This window comes from Nicotiana sylvestris, chromosome 11 (assembly GCF_000393655.2).
Source record: "Nicotiana sylvestris chromosome 11, ASM39365v2, whole genome shotgun sequence".
Lineage (NCBI taxonomy): Eukaryota > Viridiplantae > Streptophyta > Magnoliopsida > Solanales > Solanaceae > Nicotiana > Nicotiana sylvestris.
Window position 1 is genome coordinate 58,688,303 of NC_091067.1, and position 24,932 is coordinate 58,713,234.

General features: G+C 36.6%; 1 protein-coding gene and 1 non-coding gene across 3 annotated transcripts in view; both read left to right on the forward strand.

Annotated features, from left to right (window-relative positions):
* LOC104217271 (pre-mRNA-processing protein 40A) overlaps positions 1–18,736 on the forward strand; it is a 28,356-nt gene extending 9,620 nt beyond the window's left edge. For both annotated transcript variants that reach the window (XM_009767465.2, XM_070162327.1), the window contains exons 8-29: positions 3,178–3,230; positions 3,327–3,384; positions 3,471–3,811; positions 3,904–3,973; positions 4,228–4,326; positions 4,442–4,510; positions 4,585–4,662; positions 4,849–4,935; positions 5,486–5,520; positions 5,622–5,727; positions 6,316–6,396; positions 7,282–7,374; positions 8,215–8,268; positions 8,388–8,504; positions 8,649–8,747; positions 9,166–9,213; positions 9,299–9,391; positions 12,008–12,115; positions 12,222–12,286; positions 12,401–12,503; positions 17,734–18,144; positions 18,236–18,736. In XM_009767465.2, the coding sequence (XP_009765767.1) occupies positions 3,178–3,230; positions 3,327–3,384; positions 3,471–3,811; positions 3,904–3,973; positions 4,228–4,326; positions 4,442–4,510; positions 4,585–4,662; positions 4,849–4,935; positions 5,486–5,520; positions 5,622–5,727; positions 6,316–6,396; positions 7,282–7,374; positions 8,215–8,268; positions 8,388–8,504; positions 8,649–8,747; positions 9,166–9,213; positions 9,299–9,391; positions 12,008–12,115; positions 12,222–12,286; positions 12,401–12,503; positions 17,734–18,144; positions 18,236–18,373 (2,406 nt within the window). In that variant the 3' untranslated portion in view covers positions 18,374–18,736. The remainder of the gene's footprint in view (positions 1–3,177; positions 3,231–3,326; positions 3,385–3,470; positions 3,812–3,903; positions 3,974–4,227; positions 4,327–4,441; positions 4,511–4,584; positions 4,663–4,848; positions 4,936–5,485; positions 5,521–5,621; positions 5,728–6,315; positions 6,397–7,281; positions 7,375–8,214; positions 8,269–8,387; positions 8,505–8,648; positions 8,748–9,165; positions 9,214–9,298; positions 9,392–12,007; positions 12,116–12,221; positions 12,287–12,400; positions 12,504–17,733; positions 18,145–18,235) is intronic.
* Positions 18,737–21,469: 2,733 nt separating this feature from the next.
* On the forward strand, positions 21,470–21,559 carry LOC138882500 (small nucleolar RNA snoR8a). Its single transcript, XR_011404100.1, has one exon. It is a non-coding gene; the product is annotated as a small nucleolar RNA snoR8a (small nucleolar RNA).
* Positions 21,560–24,932: the final 3,373 nt, after the last annotated feature.

Genomic DNA, 24,932 nt, shown 5'->3' on the forward strand with positions numbered 1-24,932 from the left:
ACTCGCCTTATCTCAAAGCTTAAGTTGCTAGAGAGAATACATTCCTACTAATTAATTACTGTCTTAATAAGCCCTCACTTTTGGGTGGTCTGTTTCTGTTGGCCAGGAACAGGGGTGTACTTTTTGGTAATGGGTGACAGTGAGATTTGAATTTAGGATTTTTGCCTACTCTGATATCATTTGGACAGATTTAAGTTCATTTTTCCTTTTTTCTTTTAAAATAATCAAAAGTTTCTCATCTTATTAGGCAAGGTGCATTCATGTACAGAAGTATTGTTGGACTCTTCTCCTCTAAAGATGGAAAGATTCTAGGAAGTTCAGTATGATATGCCATTTTTTGATAAGGTCAATGTTATGTCAACGTCATTTACTCTTTGAGGCCCACTGCAATAACAAAGCATTAACAGATCTAGCTTTCAGAAAAAGGAAAAATGGATTGCTTTCCCATCAAAGCATCTGTGGTTCCTCTCAAGCCATATTCTCCAGAAAATGCACATTGGAATGGTGCTCTAGGCCTTCTGCTATATCTCACCCTAATACTCGGTCCTTTCTCACCCTAGCCATATGCCAACTTCTTAGATCCATTCCGGGGTTAGGGTAAGCTGTCCCGTGAATCATGAGCAGGTTTTAACGTGTTCCATCTAATACATTGTTTACTATTGTCACCCTTCCGTTGAGCCATCTCATTAACTGAAAGAAGTTAAGCATCCAACCCAAAATTTTGAGGCAATGGGTTGAGCAAACGGGACCTCTGTAAACCCTTCTGGTATCTGTTACACAATTCAAGGACAACTATGTAACTCAACAATTTCTTTTGTAGAATCTTCCGGCTATGGATTCCTTCTAATTTTGTACCCTTCCTTGTGTCTTAACCTCAATTCTCTTAATTTGGTTGTCCTTTGTCCTTTCTTAGCTCCTTTTCAATATTTTGATAATTGTCTTGAACTTCCTTCCCTTTTCCTGATCAGATCCAAAAATACACTTTGGACATCCCTAATTCCTTTATCTTCCTGACTTGTGTCCCTCAGGAGATTTATTTGTCTCCATTCTTATTAATGGCCTTAATTAGGTAATTGGCCTCTCTTTCAAGTACTATTTTACTTCAATTTGGCAACCTGGTTGTTGGTTCTCCTCATCCAGCCATTTTCTTCATGAGTGGTATTGCCCCTTTTGTGAACACCCCTGCTTGCTTGCTTGACTTAAAAGCACTAGGAAAGTGAAGATTGCTGCTATGTGAGCCTCTCTTTGGTCTCCAATGCCTGTCTCTCCATGTGTCACCTTCCTCAACTTCTTTTGGTATCTAATCCTCTAAATTTTCTCTCTACTGTCTCTTCCAATTTGGAGGAGATTTTGATGCACACCTTTACCTCTCTAAAAAGTGTGTGTTAAGGTTTCCATCCAATTGAGGATAATTAAGAAGGCAGAGGGGGGAGAGAAACGGCCCGGGGCGGGTTTGGGGGGGGGGTGACAAGGAGGAAGAAGGAGCCAGAGATGCTGACAGAGATTTTAGTTGTATAGATTAGATTTTTTCCTAGTGCTTTCCTCTCTGTAAGTGGAAAACTTTCCTTACCTAACAAATTCATCTGAGATAGAATTTGTCAGATCTGTAAGCTGGGAACAATTTAGTTTGATCATGATTTTTTTTGTCGAAGTTGGTTCAGATGCGTAAGTACTTCATTAACCTTTATTTCTTGATCTGAAATCTGATCATTGTTGATTATTACCATCAATAAAAAAAAGGGCAACCTAGTGCACTAAGCTCAAGCTATGCGCGGGATTTGGGGAAGGGCCGGACCGCAAGGATCTATTGTACGCAGCCTTACCCTGCATTTCTGCAAGAGGCTGTTTCCATGGCTTGAACCCGTGACCTCCTGGTCACATGGCAACAACTTTACCAGTTACACCAAGGTTTCCCTTTAATGAGCCAATTTATTTCAGTTCTTTGTGATTTCACATCTTCTTGTCGAACATGACATGCTTGATGTTTATGACCTTTCTAGTTGACAGGTAGAACTACTGTTCTCATATCCACTAGTAAACATATAATTTTACGTGGAGTAAACATGCTTTTGTCTTGGAATATTTTGTGATAATTTCCTTGTGTTTCTTTCAACTATCTTTACGGTTGTATGATTTTCATTTAATGGTTAAAACACCCTTTTCTACTTGATAAGAAGTATCATCTTTTGATTGATACTAAATTGATTGACACAACTGAGAAGTACAATTTAATGGTTGAATTCATGTTAAAAAAAGGTGCGATTAACATAAAGTGCTAGAGTTGTAGCTGAACCAACCAGCTTGGAATTAGATGGTGTTGTTTTTATTTTTTTGCCAAAGAAATTTGTTTTTGCCAGATGATGTTGTTGCTGTTTTAACATTACGTGCTACAGTTGTACTTTAGGCACTCCAGCAGTTTTCTTCAATTGAGTTTCAAAGTTGGCTACTTCTTTGGATTTATCATTTCTCCATTGACAGTACAGTTCTTTTGCTTATTTGGTCCAATTTTTTTTGAATTTGTGCCCTTTCTTTCCTCTGCTGAAAATGTCCTCTTTCTGCAACTAGTAAATATATTCCTCTAAATAATTGTTGCAAACGGTTTTTTTAATTTGTTTCTTGGTAAAAAGGTTCGACAGAGAGTTGTTCGTTGGTGAGATATTTGGGTATCTTTTATTTTATTGACCAAGTTCATTTGATTCTTTTCCTGATGAATCATTCAAAATTTGTGGCAAGGTATTTAAAAGCTGCATGCATTTGGCAGATTGTGATATCACCTATGTTGCTCGAACTCTCCGAAAATGTGGCCGGATATGTGTCGGATCCTCCAAAAGTAGTGCATTTTTGAAGGATCCGACACTGGTGCGGCTACATTTTGGAGAGTCCGCGCAACATAGGATATCACACCTGGTAGCATTTATCTCACTAATTATCACGTAAATTTATATGCCTATGACAACTACCTTTTTTCTGTCATTGTTTACACTATAATATAGGGCTGCCTTGCCTATTGCTAATTGAATTTTAAGTTCATTAGTACTGGGCTTGCTCATGTTTATTTGTTCATTAGTGCCTGGAACAAGAACGTTGGGAGACTTTTAATGCTGTTCAGATGTTCATTACTGCCCTTTTAGTTTGAGATATACTTTTAAACTGTGCATATGTTTTGTGCTTTAACAGAGAGCTGATGCGTCGACGGTATGGAAAGAATTCACAACTGCAGATGGTCGAAAGTAAGATTTACCAGTACAAGCATTTTGGTTCTTCTTGGCTGCTGTGATATGCTTTTCAATTCTGTTTTAATGATTATGTATTGTTGGGATCTTCAGGTATTACTACAACAAAGAAACAAAGCAGTCTAAGTGGACAATACCTGAGGAACTAAAGGTTCGTGAAGGATATATTTCCTTTATCGGATACTTCTGTTTTTTCTCTATTTGTTATGGAACTAATTCATCAGCATGTACCATCAGTTGGCTCGTGAACTGGCGGAAAAATCTGCTGGTCAAGTAGTTCAGACCGGAGCAAGCACAACTTCTGGTGTGCAAGTCACTGCAGCTGTAACTTCAACAGAACAACCATCTGCTGTCACCCCGGTTAGCTCCACCCCTTCTTCAACGGTTTCTGGAGTAGCTTCAAGCCCTGTTCCAGTTACATCTGCTGTTTCTGATCATGCTTCACCTCTGGTGGTTTCTGGATCATCAGCCATTCCTGCTGTGACCCCTGCGATGCCAAGTTCATCTGGTGTCTCTTCACCCGCTGTTTCAGGGAGTACAGGATCTGCTGCTCTAGCTAATGCCAGTCAGACACAAATGTATGGACCCCTTCATTTTCTAACAGTGGCTTGACTTTGTCTGTCATGTATTTATGTCTGACATTTCAAGATTACTCTTCAATAATTTCTAGGAGTGGCTTTGAAAATTTATCTCCGCAAGTTTCTAGTTCTTTAAGTGGAGCTTCTATTCAGGATATTGAGGTATGGCCGAGTCCTTCAGCAGCTCTATTTGAAATTTGATTGTACTGGCAAATCCGTTTCAAAAAGACTTGCCCTTTCTCCCCCCTGCCACTGCCAGCAGGGGCAGAGAATATGCTCCCACCTCTTTTACATGAGCCCTGCCATACCTTGGAAATGCTCCTCCGCTCTGTCCAATTGTGGGATTCTTGTGCATAATAGATTGAGATAAATTATTTCTGTCTTGTTAAATTTATTGTTTAAAACGTGACTTATAGGAGGCAAAGAAGGGCATGGCAGTTGCTGGGAAGGTTAATGTGGTACCTGCAGAGGAGAAAACAACAGAAGAAGAACCTTTTCTATATGCGACCAAGCAGGTAAAATGAATTTTTTATGAGTACCAAGCAGGTAAAGTGATAGTATGTGTTTCTCTAATTATTTTTTTTTGCTTTGTGCTTAATATTCCACTATTACTTATTTTATATCTTTTAGGAGGCTAAAAATGCGTTCAAAGCGCTGCTAGAGTTTGCTAATGTTGAATCTGATTGGACATGGGAGCAGGTTAGTCGAACATGCTATTTTAGTTTAGAATCTATTTGTAAACACATGAGACTGATAGTGAACTATTATACCAGACAATGCGAGTAATAATCAACGATAAGCGATATGGCGCTCTGAAAACTCTTGGTGAGCGGAAACAGGCATTCAATGAGGTAACCACAGGGTTTTATAGTTGTTAAACTGTCCTCTTCCCTCCCCCCAGTAGAAGTTTTGCTACTTCTGTTTCATGTGTTGGGATGTGATGTATGACATATCAATCATGATATTTGTCAATCTGGAGTGAGAATATTGAAAGGTATTACCAATCGGTTTTTGAGTGTTGATCTACTCTCCAACAGTACTTGATGCAAAGGAAGAAACAGGAGGCTGAGGAGAGGCGCCATAGACAAAGAAAGGCAAAAGAAGAATTCACAAAGATGTTAGAGGTAAAAAGTCCTCCTTAAAGGTCCTGATATAGTTTTCATGGCCGGTTCTGCTCTTACCTCTACTTTTATTGTTAGTAACGATGTGCACAGAGTACTTAAAAAGGTTTCTTTGGACCGTACTGCCTGTAAAATAATCCTTCATCTTATGCTTGCTCTCAAGATAAAGTTTCTAATAGCTGAGTCCCATTTTACCTTATCAACAAAAAAAGTGGAATCCCAGTTTATATCCTACATATCATTTGTGATTATATAGTATTGGAATGAAATGGGCCTGAATAGAACAGAAGGATATAGAGGATTTATGTAGCTAATCCTAACTTAAGGCCATAGTTTATCAATTGATTGAAGCATGTTAGTAGCAATTTCCTAAAACTCGCTATAATTCCTTTGCTCTAAAGAATCTTTATTAAGTGATAATTTTGCTATAAAGAAGAGAAGTTACCCCAAGAATTTGTTATCACTTGTGCATCTATCGTGACATGTCAGACATCATTTGTTGTCTATAACTATGTGATAGAGTTTTAACCTGGTTTTACTTTAACTGTCTTAGGAGTCCAAGGAACTCATTTCATCTACTAGATGGAGGTAGGTGACAGAAGTTCCCCTTCAATTCATACGTGCTAATTGAAGTAAGGGAAGCTGCTTTCCCCCCTTTTAACCATCTCCTGTGATATTGTAATAACCAGTAAGGCAGTAACCATGTTTGAGGATGATGAACGGTTCAAGGCCGTTGAACGAGAGGCTGATCGTGAAGATCTCTTCAGGAACTACTTGGTGGATCTGCAGAAAAAGGTAAGCTGTTGCAATTGTCACTTTTGTAAATGCACGCAATATGCATCGCCCAGATTTTTGAAACAAGACATGAATCACATAAAATTTGTTCAAGTTGACGACTGTATTGTTGCTAAATAAGCGAATGAAAAATAAGCAATGGAAAGAGAAAAACCCTGTGTATTTCTTTTCAAAAATTTGTGGTTTGGTTAAATGCGCCCAAGTCAGGCTGAGGAAAAGTTACGAGGCATAAAACAAAAAAATACGCTGATCCGGCTTACTATGTGTAATGATTCCCTATTCACGATAAATAATAAATAAAAAAAGAAAAGAAAAACCATTCCATTTCGACAAAAGACGCATCTGGTAAATCAAAAGGTAATCTTTCACACTCGGCTGGAGAAGAAATTAGAAAAACGATAAACCCGATGGTTTGACGCCATTTATTCCAATTCCAAGAGCTCGGATCGAATCGGTGATATACCGATTCTATCCGAACTCTCTTATTGATAATGCTCATTCTTTTGTATTCATCTAAATCCTACCAAGTAGCACCCTGTTTCATGAGCGCAGTTCTGTCTTTTGTCCTTATTTGATATGTTATTCCAGGAGAGGGCAAAGGCTCAAGAGGAGTATCGACAAAATAGATTGGAGTACAGACATTTTTTGGAGACTTGTGGCTTTATCAAGGTATTTGTTACTCCTCCGTTTCAATTTAGATGACACACTTTCCTTATTAGTCCGTTCCAATAAGAATGACACATTTCTACAATTGAAAATAATTCAACCGTAAACTCTTCATTTTACCCATTTTATCCTTAACTAGTGTTAGAACCCGCGCGATGCGCGGATAATTTGATAGAATATTAATCTTATAAAATTATGATATAACATATCATATTATTTTAATAAATATTAGTTATTATTTTATTATTTAATGTAGTGTATAGAAATATATAACAAAATCTATACAAAATCAAAGATTACACATTATATAGTAATCAAATATATTGTTTGTTCCTTATTTATTCTTTATTATTATTATTATTAAATTAACAAGTACTTAGTACTATATATTTACTAATATGGCTTTTTATTAACTTGTCAATTGGATTAATATTTTGATATTGCTTCTTTTTAAATATAATATAGATATATATTTTCTTTCTTTGGAAATATTTATATATTTTTAAACTTATGTTATACTGTTCAAAATTCTTCAATTGTCTAAATTTATCAATAATTTTCGTGAATGTTATTTATTTATCTTTTATTTATTAATTAATTCAAGATATGAATGTCATAAAATTATCTTTATCCCCTTCTTTTCGTACATTCTTTTACCCTTTAAGCTTTTAAGATCACAAGTTTCAAAAGTTTTTTTTTTTGTTTTCTTATATTCCATGCCAAGTCAAACTATCTCATCCAAATTGAAACGGAGGGAGTACTTTTTAAGCCTTTCTTCACCCCACTCCCCCAAGTAGATCCGGTAGTTGGATCTTTCTATCACTTTCTCCCTTTTGTCCCTTTTATTTCCTGGGAGTTCATTCTTACTTGGTTGCATTGGAGCCACAGGTAGATACCCAGTGGCGCAAAGTCCAAGATCTTCTGGAAGATGATGAAAGATGTTTGCGCCTTGAAAAAATCGATCGTTTAGATATTTTCCAGGTAAATTTTTTATGCAGGTAAATTTTTTATGCAGGTAAGTTACTGGAATGGAGTGCAAAGTCTAGTCAGAAAGAAGTTAACTTTTTGAAATTTCTAAACAATATTCAGGGAAGTTACTGGAATGGAATGCAGAGTCTATTAAGAGAAACAGGGATAGCTTATTCAAATTTGTAAAGGATAATCCACACAAGTGACTTTAAATGTACACGTTTCTTTTAAAGTTCAACCAATTTATGCCCTAAAGTTTCATAAAAATAGCACGATATAGCCAGTTTTTGGACCGGTCATTCAAAAATAGCCAACATTTACGAAGTCAATGAAAAATAGCCACTATTTTGCTGCAACAGAGACCGGTCCAGCATAATATACTGGAGTTCGGTGCACCTGTGTATGAACTCCATCATATTATGCTGGACCGGTATACTTTGCTGACTCCAGTATAATGTACTGGAGCACCGGTGCTCCAAACTCCAGTATATTATACTGGACAATTATAGTTGCGGGAACTCCAGTATATTATGCTAGAGTTCTAGTGTACTTATGCTGGAACTCCATCATATTATGCTGGAGTTCCCGCATACTTATCCCGCAACTCCATCATATTAGCCACTTTTGAACAGTGTTTTCGCTCAGATTTATCATTACATGAAAAGTGGCTAAATTTCGATTACTTTTGAAACTGGGCTATTTTTGAACGACCAGTTGTAAATCTGACTATTTTTGAATTTCTCCCTAAAGTTTCTGTTGAGGTGTCCATTTCCTCTCTATCTTCTTGTCCTTTTAAAAGAAAAAAAGACCATTTTTACTAGCTGATTATCCTGATATTTTTGTTCTCTGAAGGAATACATCCGTGACCTGGAGAAGGAGGACGAAGAACAGAGAAAATTGCAAAAGGTGCTTTCTGAGGCCTCCTTTTTTATTTATCATGGGGTGCTGCGAGAGACAAAACTCCTCTTTGATGCTTCATTCTAGGTGATGAACTTCTTTAAGTGTTTTTTTTTATCAAATTTAAGGAACAATTGAGGCGCACAGAGCGTAAGAACCGGGATGCATTTCGAAAGATGATGGAGGAGCAAATCACTGCAGGCACGCTTACTGCGAAAACATCTTGGCGTGATTATTGTCAGATGGTATTCCACTTTGCTAACTTTAAAAACGATAAAAAAGGCTCTTTATTTTAAGAAAATGTATTCTCAAATACCGTATCATTTCATTATGCTTCTTGTTAATTCCACCTTTCTCCACGGTTGACCTGTGGTTGTGTGGAACTGTAGGTTAAGGAGTCTGTGGCTTATCAGGCTGTTGCATCAAACACTTCTGGTTCGACACCAAAGGATTTGTTTGAAGATGTCGTTGAAGAGTTGGAAAAACAGGTCCCAATATGCTGTAGTCCCGCTATTTGCCTTCTTTTATGATTGATAGGTTACATAGCATTATTTTATTATTAACCGGTAATTAATGACTTTGTTCTTCCTTCTCAAAAAAAATAAATGACTTCGTTCTTTCTTAAATGTTGTTGCTGGATGCATTAGATGTCAGAGATCACTGTCTGTCATATGAAAAAATAGAAGTCTAATTGTTGCTTCGGTAGTTTGTTGCGTCACTTGATTTTGGGTGAACACATCACACGTGAGAAATAGTTACCTCATATGTTGCATTGAACACTGTGTCTTCTGAGTTGGGTCTTGCATATATGTGATTTGTTTCTTGGAAGTATTTCTTTTGCGCTTTAATTTGAAGTGTGATAGTCATGCTCTTTCCACTAACTTTGTGTTTTGCTCTATGTAACAGTACCATGAAGACAAGATTCGAGTAAAAGATGTAGTTAAGTCAGAAAAGGTGGGTTGTGTACTGTTATTTGCTATTTCCTCACAAATAGCTGCTGGTGTATGATTTTATGTCCTTTTGCTTTCACTATTTTCAGATCACGATCTCATCAACATGGACATTCGAAGACTTTAAAGCTACTATTTTGGAAGGAATTGGTTCCCCATCCATTCATGATGTTAATCTACAGGTATTAATTTGTGTGCCCCCAAACCTAAAAGGAGGTGGACGTTTTTTGCATGCTTATTTTCGTAGCCTAATGAACTGAAGGCAATCCCCTTTTCGAATTAATCATTCAAAACGTGTTATATTCAGGATAGTTTAATAGGACATACATTTGCTGTTTGTCTGTGGAGATAGAGGTTTTGAGGACCTTAGTTTTTGGTTGTGGGCAAGACACACTTTCAAATGATTTAATTTGGTGTTAAACTTGTAACTTGAGCTTCACAAGTATTCTGTTTTAGTGTTTTGATTATGATATGTGGGATTATCATATATTTTGCAGGAGTCCAAACTAGTTTCTATTTTCTGTCCGTAACATGGAATATGCGTATCTACATTGTACGTAGAGCAGTTCAACTAAACTTTGAAATTCCACAACCTTCCAACCTTATAGGTAGTCCTAGTTGATTTCCCCTTTACGCACCATCCGAGCCTGTTGGAGTTGGACTGTCATCTCATTGTGGCAGGAATTCTATAGTTGTTAGGAATTGTGAATTTCAATGCATTATCTCCACACTACCTGTGCCTAAAAGATTGGCCCTGTTCCCTTTCTCTACCCTAAGGAGTTCGTCTGGTTTAAAGACAAGTTATGGAGGGATTAATAATGGAGAAATTATAATGTGGGGACTAGTAATACAGAGATTGTAATATGTAATATAAGGATTAATAATGTGGGGATTGTAATACAGGGATTAATAGCACATGAATTATAATGCAGGGATTAAAACATATGTTTTGCTTGCTTTCTAAAAAGTTAGTTAATAAATAACTAAATAAGGAGTATTTTGGTCATTTTAGCTCTTCTAATCCCTGTATTACTTAGTAACATTTTATCCTGCACAAAGAATACATAGATTCCCACATAACTTATGCAGATACTCCCTCCACATAACTTATTGGTCCAGTTGGTGGACACAAACTGTATGAGTCTTGATCTTGATGTTGAGTCTTCTGCCTTGGCCCAAGTGAATATAGCTCCTAATATTGGAAGGTCAATAAGAAGATGGTTATCAATAAATTCGAGAACTCCTCCATGGTCCTTGACACTGTCCTACATCCCTCTCTCTTCTGGTGGCACCAAATAGTATTGAAGTTGGCCATGCTATCATCTATGGGATCTCCTACTCCATCAAAGTACCTGCCATCTTCTCCCCCAAAACTCACCTTAGACCCCTTCCCCATCGGTTCATGTACACTCCCAAAACCCCCCTCCACCCTGTCCCCATGGTTTCTTAACCGAGTAGCCACAATGAATTCTCCTTTCTTTATCTCCATTACTTCCAGTTTTCGGTCATCCCATTGAAGTAGAATTCCCAGTATTTTCATGAGCAGGAACTAGGTCATATTTCACCCACATTCCACCCCACACACTACTCGTAATGCCATCAGACACCACATTTTTAAAGCCTTTTGCGAAACTCAAGTTACTTTTTATAATAATGTAAATAATTTTATTAACAATGAAAACCAAAAGGTAAAGAATCTACAACATAATATGATTCTCGACGGATGACACCCTATCTTCTATACACACTGGAGCCTCATGAGTGCACGACAAAAAAACTAGAAATGAGAGGCTATTAGTCAAATATACATAGGCGATCTCTATCCCATCAAAAACTTTCCTATTCTTTCATTCCACGGACCACACATGTACAAGTGAGGCAACATCTCAGGATCTTCGACTTTTCTTCCTTCTTCTAAATTTTCAACTGAGTGCCTCCCGCACTATGCCTGAAAGGCAACAGTTATTACCTTCACTGCAAAGCTGGGGGGATGTTCAATTCACGAGTCCAGAAGGGTAAAAGATTTAACTGGTCATTTAGGATGCCTCACTAGCAATTGCTTATCTATTATTGATTGATATATTAGTCTTCTATTATTGGAAGCAGGACAGAATAAGGTTTGAATCTGCAATTCTCTCTACTGGATCTAACTAGGGGATTAAGAATGGAGTGAAGTTCATTATCTTGTGTTTGGTGTGTTTGTTCGTGCAAAGTTGGTGTGTTCTGTAGGAGAGAGAGAGATGAAAGAGGAAGGGCGACAAATGAGGATGGGACTTGGCGGACTCTAAATCATAAATAAGGGGCAACAAGGACATTTCACGGGCTTAATACCTAGTCTGCCTGGCTGGGATATCCTGAACATGTATAAAGCTGCCTAGTAAATTTTATCTGGGGATTATGCTTATCAAATGTCTCTGTCTTAAAGTCCCACATCTATTTAGTTACTTGCGGGGAACTAAATGCTATTCCCATCTGTAGTGCGTTTCTGGTGTAGAGTCTGTATGATGTCTTATCAGTCACAAAGTGACCAGAATATACAGCCACTTGTTCCAGCTGCTTCAACTATTAAATAACTATAAAGGAATAGCTTCTTTATGTCGGGGAAGACTATTTTATAGATCATATGCCTGTGAATTTCCCTCAGTTGACTAATTTAATTTTTTCCGTAAAGGATGAGGCCTGTTTAATTTCCGTCAGTATGGTCGTCCTGGTAATATACTAGTGTGTGTATGTTTACAAAATGAAGGAATTTGCTGATGTTATGCTGTTTGCCAAATATCTTTGTTGCTTGATTGCAGCTCATTTTTGAGGATCTAATTGAGAGAGCAAAGGAGAAAGAAGAAAAAGAAACTAAAAAGCGTCAAAGGCTTGCAAAAGATTTCACTGACAAGCTTAGTACCATTAAGGCATGTCGAATCTCTTGGCAAGGATTTATTGAATTATCTTATATTCCTACTTATTCCTACTTCACCCTTGTATTTGTTGCTCACTTTGTGATCTCGGACCTTACAGGAAATAACTGCTTCCTCTAGTTGGGAGGAGTGCAAAGAACTTGTGGAGGACACCTCAGAGTTCAGGTGATCTTTTTCCCCATCTTAGTTGCTTTATATGGGTGTTCTTTTTTGCAGTACTCCGTTTTTGGTTTCAGCTATATTGATCATAATACCTTTTGTTAATTTCTCTTCTTTCAGAGCTATTGGTGAAGAAACAATCTCAAGGGCAGTCTTTGAGGAATACGTTGCATGGTTGCAGGAGAAGGCAAAGGAAAAAGAACGCAGACGAGAGGAGGAAAAGGTAATTCATATAATAATGTACTCAATATCTGAATAATAGTATTATGTAAGAATTAATAACATATCTAGTTGTTAATTAAAGAGTGTTTAAATAAGGCCATCCATGAAGATGAAATCATATGTGCTTTCTTCGTCAATTTTAGCGTTCAATCTATACCTTCATCATCAGCGCACCTAGTATTCTCAAGGGCATCTTTGGACTTGGCGCAATCTTGATCCTTGTTTATCTAGCTCATATTTACTGTATTAAATATAACAAATAGAAAATACAGATAACTAAAATTTCTCTGCGGTATTAGCGAATTTAGAAGGGAAAGTTACATTCATCTGGAGGTGCATGTGGAATAGAAGAAATTGGTGTAGCACTTGTAACTTAAGAGGAGTTGATCCATTCTATAGAAATTAATAAAGGTGAAAGTTGGAGATCGTGAATAGGAGGTAAGCTGTTTGAATCAATTGAGAGTGGAATGTAGCTGGTAGGAGAAACAAACACATCTAAAGTGGCAGCTTGATGTAGAATGGCATAAAGCATAAAACAAAACCCACGAGGAGGATCAATGTATATTGTGTTTAACATGATTTCTCAAGAAAATATCTTGAGGGCCTTGGACTTCATACTTGGAAGGAGTTTCTTCTTTGGGTATTGGATTTCTTTTCTGGGCGTTGTACACTTTTAACTATGGGTAATAAGTGTTTCACTCATCCAAAAAAAGGGAAGGTTAGATAACAGATATCGAGGCTAGCCTGTAATGTGTCCAAAGTCTCCTTGTAAAACTTTTTAACTCATTATACCGGATAACATTCAGAAAGACTCTTGATCCACATACCATAGTTTGGAAATAATACTCCATCCTAAATATACACTGTCCACCATGCCTTCACTGTCAAACTCGAAACAATGTTCACTTTTCCTGAAAGTATTAATACATTTAGTATAACACAAGCAATAGTAATACAAGGCCTACGTTTACTATTTTCATCATAATTCTTTAATATATTCTTTGAAAACCAAAAGATAAACATATGGCACTTTACGTTCTCCAGGCAACTAAGGTGCTTGGACTCTGGTGCGAATCTAACGTTCGGATCCTTCATGATCTAAATTTTAAGATTCGGGGGTACAGATCCAAGTAAGGATACAGGTGCATGGATTCAGCTAAAAATAATTCAAATATATAAAAGTAGAGTTATAAAGATATATCTAAATTATGAGACAATATGTGAAAAACTTAAAAGGTATTTTAAGAAGGAAAAATATTGATCAAGAGGAGAATCTGAGAAGGAAATAAAAGGAAAATGACGGATATAAAAATTTCTATATACAAGGTATTTTGTTTTCTTCAATTTGGTTGTGAAAATCATTGTATCTGTTTCGAATTTCTCTGTCGATTTTGGCCAAAGTACCCAAAATCGCTTGACCAGATCTGATACAGATTCCACACTTACACCCACGTCATGTCAACACGGGTGCGGCACTGAAAGTGAAGAGACCGAACAACTTAGCCAGAGAATACATATTACTCATTCAATCCGAATTTATGTGATGATATTTGACTGAACACAATTAAGAATGAAAGAAAGATTTTTGAAAGTTCGTCTAAAACAATTTCAGTGGCTATAAGTCATTACATTAACGGTAAAATGGGAAGCTTAAAGTTGAATTATTATTAAATCTGGAAAGATGTCATTAAAGAATTAATACCCTAAAACTCTCTTAAACTATCTAACTTTTGTTAGTTTCCTATTTAACCCCAAAACCCCCCTAAACTATATCTTTATATTAAAAATCCCTCATTAATTATATAGCATAATGTGTGAAACAACTTGCAAAGGGGCGCGTGACTGGTGAATAAAGCCGTCAAAATGGCCTCTCCTGACTGTGTGTAATGACTAATTGGCTTAATCCTTTATAACTTTTTTCTTCTTATTTTTTTAATATTGTAGGCTTTCTTCCTCCTTTTTTTCACCTTTCATATTCATTTTTCCACCTTTCTTTTTCATTTCTTCCGCTGGATTCCTCTGAATTTTTTCTCCATCTCATGTTTCTTATGAATTTATTTAACCCCTTTCTTGTTTTACTCTTCTTTCATTCCTTAACCATGTCCCTAAGGTGAAATCTCTTGGGTTGGTTGAATGGTTATGGTCATGCTCCTGCACAATGTCCCTAAGATGAAATCTCTGTGATCATTTCTATGAGGATTTTTGTTTAATTTCTTTTCTTTGATGACATAATTGGCTTCATTGATGTCATCAAGAAGATGCAAAATATAACCCTCAGGGGTTGGCCTGGTGGCAATTGACTTGAGCCTTGGGGTTTGCTCCCTTTCAAGGTCTCAAGTTCGAAACCCACTGGGTGCAAACAATTTCTGAGGGTCATCGGACTGGGTAAAACCTGAATTAACCGTGGTGCACTTGCGGGAAACTCCTTGCCGAGGGCCTGTGCACCCCCGGGATTAGTCGGGGCTCCAAAATATTACAAGAAGCAGCAGCATAGAAGCTTCAAAAAGCAAAAAATGACCACCTGTTAGCTTGCTACATATTTGCTAACTTAGATACAAAGAGCTAACAACGTTCACAAATGTTTCGGGGGAATCTACCGGGGGAAACATTTGCCCAGCTAAACAAAAACAAAAGGCGTCTAGCCTTTAGGGTGTGGTTAGGCATTTAGCTGTTTAATTTCTTTTTTTAATTGCAATTCTAAAATGCCCTAGTAATTTGCTAGTTGGGTTTGATACAGCTCCTATAACTGTTGTGTTCAAAATAAACTTAATGAAGTTGTCTTCCGTTCTTGCTATTCATTACTTTTAGTGACTTGAATGGAATTTTCTGTAATGTATAAGGTTTTACCCAAAAAAGGAGTTTTTTTTCTTTACAGATCTTGATTTATTTTTTAAAGGATTCACTTTTTCTTGAAAGAGTGATTTGTGTGTAAGAGAAGAAGAAAAGAAAATGGAAGAAAGGAGAAAAAGTTGCCGGAAAAATCGTCTGCAAACTCATGTTCTTTGCTGGGAAACGTGACGTTAGAGAAGAAGAGAAAAGAAGAAGAGAAAAAAAGGAAAAACAAAGAAAAACAATTAAACAGGTTTTTACATTAGGCTGATCTAAATAGCCACGTGTCATGCCATATGACATTTTTACATTAATTAAGAGCGTGTACCAAACACAGCTCAAACAATCCAACGAGATAGTTTTAGTATGAACGGGAATACAGTTCAAGGGGTTTTGGGGACACCAAATAGTTAAAGTGGGAAACTGACAAAAGTTGGATAGTTTAAGGGAGTTTTAGGATATTAACTTTTTTTTTTTGTGATTGACCGAAAAGGAAAGAGTGTCACACAAATCGGGACAGAGGGAGCAAATCATTTTATTTTCAACTTATCTTACACAATTGAAGAAAGGCATTCAATAAGGAACTGTGTGAGTACCTTGTAATAAATACCCATTAAAAATTTGTTCGTAACAAAAGTTATTTGAAGATTAAGTCTTTTGTTTTTAATTATGAGAAAATTTAAATTTGTTTTTATATTGTATTTAAAGGTTTTATTTATTATAGTGGATACATGTACTACTATTGTAATTTAAAATGTCAATATTGGATTTTTTGGCCACCTTGAGTAGGTTTACCTTCCCTATTTAAACTTTCGAGGGCTATTCTAGGATTATGTCTTTACTCTATAATTTCTCCATAAGAGTATTAAGTTAGTAAGGAGTAATTACTTCCATAAATATTTAATTAGTAGAGAGTAGTGCATAATTTTTCATAGCCTACAACATAGTGTAATTTTATTAGAATGAAGTAGCGGAAGTTTAGTTAAACATTAACTTTGTTGTGGAATGACATTGTAAAATGTGGAGGAAAGCGCACACATTCAAAATTGGATAATACCAACATTAAAAATGAACTAATTAGACTATAAAGGCAATATATCAACTTGTTTATCAAACTGACATAATTCTTTTGTTTTCGAATAAAGATCAAATTTATATTTATGCTCTGAAGTCTGATCGCTATTGTGGAAGGATATTAACCATCTATTGTATTGTCCCCAAAAATAGTAGATGGAGTATCTCATGTTACATGATAGAATGTATTCCATCTTTTTAATTGTAATACATTCATGCTATGAGAGTTAAAAAATTTTTATCACTGTTAAATGGACATTGGGCCTATCTCAACCCCAAAAACTAGTTAATGAGGTGATGATTGCCCAAACAAAATATTAAGGAAACCACCCATCCCTTAAAGCGCCGATGTGGGACTCTTCACACCCACCTCACGCCCAGGCTAGACATCTGGAGTGTGGACAATTTAATATGGGGGCCCAATTTCCTGAAACGAGAATTGGGATGGGTCCTGCTCTAATAGCATGTTAAATGGACATTGGGCCTAACTCAACCCTAAAAGCTTAGCTCATGAGGTGAGGATTGCCCAAAATTTAGGAGACCACCCATCCTTTAAAGCACCAATGTGGGATTCGTCAATCGTATTAAAGACTTCTGCTTTTCGGTTAGAACTCAAATAAGGCCTTTTGGTGAAGTGACTTCGTTCCTAGTCTTCCAGTTCCCTTTAATCCCCAGTGGCTGCCTCTGTGGCCCAAGCACTTTTTTAAGTCTGAACAAATTATTGATTTAAGATTTGAAATTCCTCTTTCTGAGGTACTAAAAAAGTACGGTACAGAGGAGGTTGTCTTTATCTTTATTGTTAATTTAAAGAAATATCATTTTGGTTCTAGAATAATGTTCAGGAACACTGTTGGTTGTACCACTTAAATGAATTTGTTTCTGAAATACAGTTCTGGAACTTTTTTTCCCATCATTCAACTGATTTAGGTTGAAATGCGATCTTTATAACAATGCAAGTGTATAAGAGCTTTATATGTGCACTTCGTAAAGTGTCTGGACAATTGAGTTACTATAAGCGTGTCAAATGTAGTTGCATGGGCAAACCTTAATTTTCTCTTGATGTTCTCACAAGTGCAAAAGCATTCAATGATTTATGTTGGATCTAAGTGTAGAACACATTAAGTATTAACAATATTCTAGCATTAGAGTAGTACCAAAGGGTAATCTCACAATTTTTATTTCTCCAAACTGAATAAACTCAGGAACAACTATTAGATTCTATTCTTAATATACTTGGGAACGTCTATTAGATTCTATACTTAACAAACTTTGTATCAGAGATGTACTATGTTATAGCCCTTCATTTTTTTGGGTGTGCTACTTTGCAGGCCAAAAAGGAGAAAGAAAAAGAGGAAAAAGAGAAGAGAAAGGATAAGGAGAGAAGGGAAAAAGAGAGAGAGAAGGAAAAAGAGCGTGACAAGGAAAAAGAAAGGGGAAACGAACGAGCAACAAAAGATGAGGCAGATAGCGAGAGTATGGATGTTACAGATAACTATGAGCCCAAAGAAGAGAGAAAAAGAGAAAAAGACAGAGAGAGGAAACATCGGAAGCGACACCATATCTCTAACGATGAGGTGACTTCTGACAAGGATGAGAAAGAGGAACCTGAAAGAGACAAGGAGAGGAAACACCGGAAGCGACACCATAGCTCTAACGATGAGCTGGCATCTGACAAGGACGAGAAAGAGGAATCTAAAAGGTCCCGCCGACATAGCAGTGATCGTAAAAAGTCAAAGAAGGTTCTAATCTCTCCATTTAAATTTTGTTCTCTGCCCTGATTATGCTCTTTGGCATTCTGTAATATTGATATTCTTTTCCTCTTTCTGACAGCTTGCACACTCACCTGAATCCGATGGTGAAAGTCGGCATAAAAGACACAGAAGAGATCATAGGGATGGATCACGTCGAAATGGTGGTGGTTATGAAGAGTTAGAAGATGGGGAGCTTGGTGAAGATGGAGAAAGTTGAGTAGTTCTCAAAGTTTTACTAGCATACTGACTCCTGCATCTGACATCTCATAATGTTTTTGATGTTAAATATTTTAATGGGCAACAATGTTTATGTATCTAAAAGCACTGTTGTTAAAACTGCTGTAGCACTAAGTAGTTGCAATTGGAATCTGGAATGGTTATGGTGCTCCAAATTTTGGCAATTGCCCCTGAACTTGTATTATCAGCTGCTGCTTTCATCTTTAGAAGGTGAAAAAATAGGAAAGGGAAGATAAAGCCGGTTAGGAGTTGGGTATCTTTCCTTGCACTTGTACTCATCTGTGGACAGCAATTCCTTATTTACCCGGCCTATAATAGCCAAGAAGAAATTTTGATGGTGGCAGTCTGCGGGGCCTCCCACCTCTCTCTCTCTCTCTCCCTCCCTCCCTCTTCCTCTCCCTCTCCCTCTCCCTTTGTATCTTTTACGTATCTTTCAAGTTGGCAAATGTAGAAAATGTATCCTCGTGTGTTTTGATAAACTCTTCATTTGTCCGAGGCTAGATATTTGGTGTATGAACGTCAAGGCCTTGTGTGGAGAGTCTGCGGGTGAAGTGCACAGTTAGCCACTAATTAGAGATGTTTTTGCTTTTTAGTCACTGTTTCAAATGTATTTATTCTTTAGCCAGTGCTTAATAAATTTTTACCCGCCCGGATGAAAATATCCCTGTGCTAGACACGGGTGTTGTGTAAATATTAAGGACATGGTGTCCTTAACTTCATGAATGTTGAGTAAATATTAAGGACAAAGTGTCCTGTATTTGCACCTTGTTAAACTTTAGGACATCATATCCTTAACTGGGAAATATAAATACTAAGGACATGGCGTCCTTAACTTCATTGTGCAATGTAAATGTTAAGGATATAATGTCTTTAACTTGTGTTTAGTCGCCTTATATTCTTGCTACAAAGATTCTAATCGACTTTGTTAAGTCTACGAAATTTAGCTCGTACCAAAAGCATATCACATGGATTTTGGGTACACCATTAGAGAACCACACTTAAAAGACTTCACAGGGGAACTTTGGCCAGTCTTTGTGGAAAAGACATGAAGACGGAGTTTGATAACAAGAATTTGTTAGCTACCATTGTTTGAAAGCTGGCGATCAGAGTTCTTGGTTTTCAAATATGAAGTGAACTCTTCATTCACTGTCAACATATTTGGCAGAAATGGTAGGAAGAAAGGGCCCAAGGGCCATGGCTTAAGTAAAACATGAAGAAAAGAGGAAGAATGATATTATGTAGCCGCTTTCAAGATAATAGTCAATAAATGTATAATTTTTTTTAGATATATTCATTTTTATGTGTCATACAAAAAATCTATAATTTTATACATTTTTGTTGCTATCGAATTTAAATAGTTTTGGCAACCGGCTAAAAGTCATCTTTGCCTAGGGAGAGAATCCTTAAGATATTGTTGTCTCTTCATACTTTTAACGTTTTGTACCTTCTTCAAGGTTTTATGTAAGATATTCGAAGTGTGTCCTTTTCCTGTTTCTTTTTTATTCACTAAAAAATGGGTTGGACAATGAACTTTTTAAAAACGGATCAAATATGGATAAAAATCATATTATCCATTTAGAAAATGGATAACCAATTGGTAACCAATGGATAACCGATGAGTCTAACTTTTATATTTGTAAAGCCTCAAATTGGGGGTTTCTCAAGTTAGGGAGACTAAGAATTCTCCCAAAAGTTATCATATGCAAGAAGTCATGGATAATATGATTACTTATATTATCCGCCGGTTAACCCGTTTTTTATTCGTATTAAATATGGATCGGGTTGGATAATTTATCCGTTTTTTCATTACCCGTTTTCGACCCTAACCATATCCGACCCGTCCGTTTGCCACTCCTATGTGTGAGCAGGGTGCGGAAGGGGGTTCACTAGAATCCTCTTCGTCTGATAATTGCATTGTACTTATATGACAAAATCTATTTTTGATCTCTATATATTATATTTTGAATCTTTTAGCATTGCTCAAAGCATAGTCCAGTGGTTAAGAGTGTTCAAAATTTTGGTTAGTCACAAGTTCAATTCCCACTAGCCACAATCTCTCTAGCCTTTTAACTTTTTTCTTTTTTGAATCCCCTTAGCAGAAAATCCTGCCTCCACCACGACCTGTGAGTTGCTTACTTTTAGGGCATTTTAGTTATTAAATACTTCTATTTAATATTGTCAACCTAATGTCACAAGGTGAGGTACACAAATAACCCTCAAAGGGGATGATCTTGAATTTTTGTCCCTTCTTGCATTATGAGCAGAACTTCAAGTTTAACAAGTGTTGCCCCTCGCTTGCCACGTGGACAATACTTTTAATTTTTGACCTTAAAGTTCTATCCATGGGGGCAAACGGAAGTCAAAAGTTAAAGATCCACCCAAAAATGTCATATTTCTGTAATTTTTTGAATGTCGCATTACCGGTGTGTTAAATTTTTCTTATATGGCTAGTGAATTGTAATATTATTATGCAATGATTATTTTTCATTGGGATTGTAACACAAATAACCGAACATATTCATTATTTACTTTTTCTAGTAGGTATATATAACTTATATATATATATATATATATATATATATCATATATCCGCCATCTATTTTCATTTTAAGAGATTAAGTGGACGGGTATTTGGGTTAATTCTATCTTCTCTTCTCAAAAAGCTTTGTACTAACACGTGAACTAATAGTAACACCTTCCAAAAGCTGAATATGGACCAAGGTATAGTTGCAGTGTAAGCCCAAACCAAATAAACCTTACATCTGGGCGTAGACGAAGCCTTATGCTGTTAAACCAGCCTTGTTATGACTTGTTCCAAGGAATCTTAATTAGGGTTCACCCCAGTTCTTCATCTATAAATGCTATTACAATCGCCGCATACACTGTAAGCTTCAATTTATTTTCACAAGAATAAGTGGATATCTATCACTCCAGAGACCATTTTCTTGCATATTTTAGCTCTTATTTTTTTTGGTTGCATCGATCTGTTTATGAATTTTTTACATCAACATGTTCATTTTATAGAACATTTAAAACTGGATATTTATTTCATTTTTTTTTTAAATTTATAAAGAGGTGGTTTTGCGATGACTAGAAAAAATTCCTCGTACTGAATGCCATTGCCATGGCATGATAGACTCTTTTACACCCATAGAATATGAGCAACAATCACCCTTTTCCATATTATCTTTTCTTTCTTCTTATTCTATTTTTTTATCAACAATAACAATTATCTGATCTATGTTGTAAAGTTGTAGCAGACATGCCATTTTTAGAATTTTAAACTGTTTGGTGGCAACAAATATTTTCAATTTTGAACATGGTAGCAGGTAGAAGTAGGTATTTTGTGTGAAATATGAGATACTCTGCTCTTTTGGTGGATGTGTTCCTGGAGTTAGGCCTCATAAACTACATGGCATTTTGTTTTGCCTTGTTTTTTTGGTCTCTCCAAAATTGTCACAAGGTGGTGTTTAAAGCCCTAATTTGTCACAGAAAAATGATTCAAGAAATTTGGGTTACGCACACCTCCAAATTTTGTTACCTGGAGATTGCCATCTGCTCCTGTTTCAGTTCCTTTAAATTCTTCATCTTTGATGGTCAAATATGAAAACAAACTACAGCAAGTATTATGTACATTTTAAAGTTGGTGGTGTTATGTGGCTGAACCAGACATAAGGCAGGTGTTACCACATACATGGTTGTGGGAACCGTTGAATGTCTGGAACAGTAAAGGTGTTCTTCGTTGCCCGATAGTTTCCTTTTTTGACTACTCGTGCTACATCAGAACCCCATACTTCACATCTTTATTTCTTTACGTTCCAAGGATTGTTTATAAATTGGTAACAAATAACCATAATAGCATACTAAAAGAAACGATTTCATAAAATTCATCTCAAAAGGAAGACCACGGATGCATTCAAAATATTTCACCAAGAACGAAAAAATGAACAACTTGTTGCAGTCGATGATGAGAAGTTGAGTCAAGCAACTATTGTCACTATGGCAGAAGTTGCAAATTATAAAGAATTGGATGAGTAAATTCTTTAAAAATATGATTTTAAATTTGCTTAGGTGAAATACATAAACAACTTGTCTCCAACGTCTATACAAACACCTCAACTTAATCCATTACCAATTAAACACTCCAAGTATTACCAATTAAACACTCTAAGTGGCTATTAAGTGGATTAAATAAACACTAAGTGTAGCAAATTATGTGTGTGAATTACACTTGCCAATGACATTAAAATGAACCAATTAAAGGATGACGCTAGTAATTTGTAATAACTAAAACAAAAACAACATCTGACCTCCTTCCCCACACCTGGTCCCACCTAGCTACCTCATAATATTAGTTCGGCAAAATGGAGTCTTACCGGAATAACCAAAAAACAGAATTGACAGACAGCTCCAACCACCCAAATACGATACGGGCAAAAGCTCTCTAATCTTGTCAATGCCCATATATGATTAACAAATTTGTTTAGTGAATATATGAGTACTTATTATCAGAACAACTACATACACATTAGAGGATGGCTAAGATGAATACATCATAGTATCTCCATAAATAAATAAAGAATCCAATAGTAATATTCAACAACAAATTGAGTATAGTAAAAACAAATCAATAGCGGTCAAGCCAGTGAATGTCAAAGATTTAAAGCATCAAAGCAGCGGCAAATACAACTACAACAGCTGATCCGGCGACGACAACTCTATTCAAGGAACCAGAATTAGGAGAGTTGGGAGGAGAACCACCACGAGCGGTGGCGATAGATGGAGGAGAAGCACTGGAAGGAGATGATACCGAAGTATCGACAGTTGGTGGAGCTGGTCGAGACAGATTTTAGATTTGTTTTGCTATGCTTTTTTGTATGTGGTGGAGGCGGCTAAAGCAGTGGTGGAGCGCAGGAGTAGGTGGACGGAGTTCTTATGGTGGTGATGGTAGTGTCAGTTTGAGATTGAAAGGAGAAATAAGTACAAAATGAGGTACCAATTTTCCTATATTAGCTTGCTATTTGGGCTGCCATGGAAATTGTTCTTGTCCTCCATTGAAGGTGAAAATTTTGAAGAAGGAAATCGGTGAAATGAATTGAAGTGGGAAAAAATAAAGAAGGTAAGTGGGACCATATAAAATTAATTTTTAAAAAGAAGAAAAGGAAAAACTTGATTTTATGGGTTTCAAGTGTATGTGAATATAAAGCACACACTTTGCCATGTTAGCGTAAGGAATTCACGAGGTCGTACTTCAGTCGAGAAGAAAGTGTGTAATTGATAATTGGGTCAGTTGAAGTGTTTGTTTGATCGTTGAGGACAACATAAATGGGCCTTTATGTATTTCGCCATTTGCTTATATGTTTTTTTTGGTAATTAAAGACATACATTAATAATTAAGTGTCATTACAGACGTGGACAAGTCTCGGCGACATGGTGCCTGCTTTGTCTCTTTCAAAAGAAGATACAACAAAAGAATGTGGATAATAAAACAAGTTTAAATCCCCCAAAACATCAGAGCTGCTCCCTTTCTTAGCCAGCTTGTATGCTACTTCATTTGCCTCCCTAAAGATGTGCTTCAGCGGTGGATCCTCCATCTCCTATAATAGCCTTCTGCAATCATCAACCAAAATTTGATAATATCCGTCATTGCTATTCATCAATTTAATTAATTCTTTACAGTCAAATTCGATGGTTAAGTGTTGCATTCCTTTCTCTTTGGCCAGTTTTAATCCGTGAAGTAAGGCTAGAGCTTCCATGTAGATATTTGTGGCATGTGGTATGGCCATGCTGAACCCAAGGATCCAATTGGTGTTGTTGTCTCTGAAGACTCCCCCAATCCCCCTTACCTGGGTTTCCCATGCAGGAACCGTTTATGTTGAGTTTGATAAAATTTGGTTCAGGGGGCTCCCATTTGATGAAGGAAATGCGTTTGTCTGGTTTAGTGTGGATGGTTTCTGTCACATATTTGAACTCTATTGCTTTACTGATGATGTGGTTCGCTAACGTGGGGTTTTTATTCTTATTGAATAGAATTTCGTTCCTAGCAACCATAAGTGCCAGAGAATGAAAGGAAGGGCCTTCCTCCAGCTAATGAGATCATTAAACATGCCTTTGGAGTTAATTTGTTTCTTTAGCCATGAGGGAATGGTATAAGTATTGGTGTCAAGGTGTTGGAAGTTATGATTGTAATTAATTCCTTCCCATATATGCTTGGAGTACGTACATTTAAAGAAGATGTGCTCTATGTCCTCCCTCTCTTTGTGACAAATACTACACATATCCGTATCACTCATGTGTTTTTTAAAAGCATGAGGATGGTGAGAAGCCTATTATGGGCTACAAGCCAAAGGAAGGATTTTATCTTATTGATTGTTGGGACTTTCCATATCCATCCATAGTCTGAGTTGTTTTCCGGGTTCTTTTGGGGGTGGGCGATGAGCTCATAAGCTGCTTTGGTGGAGAAGGAGTTATGGTTTAGAGTGTTCCAGCTGGGCTTATCCCTAGATGGACGACCCTTCTTAATATAAGTGCTGTGAACT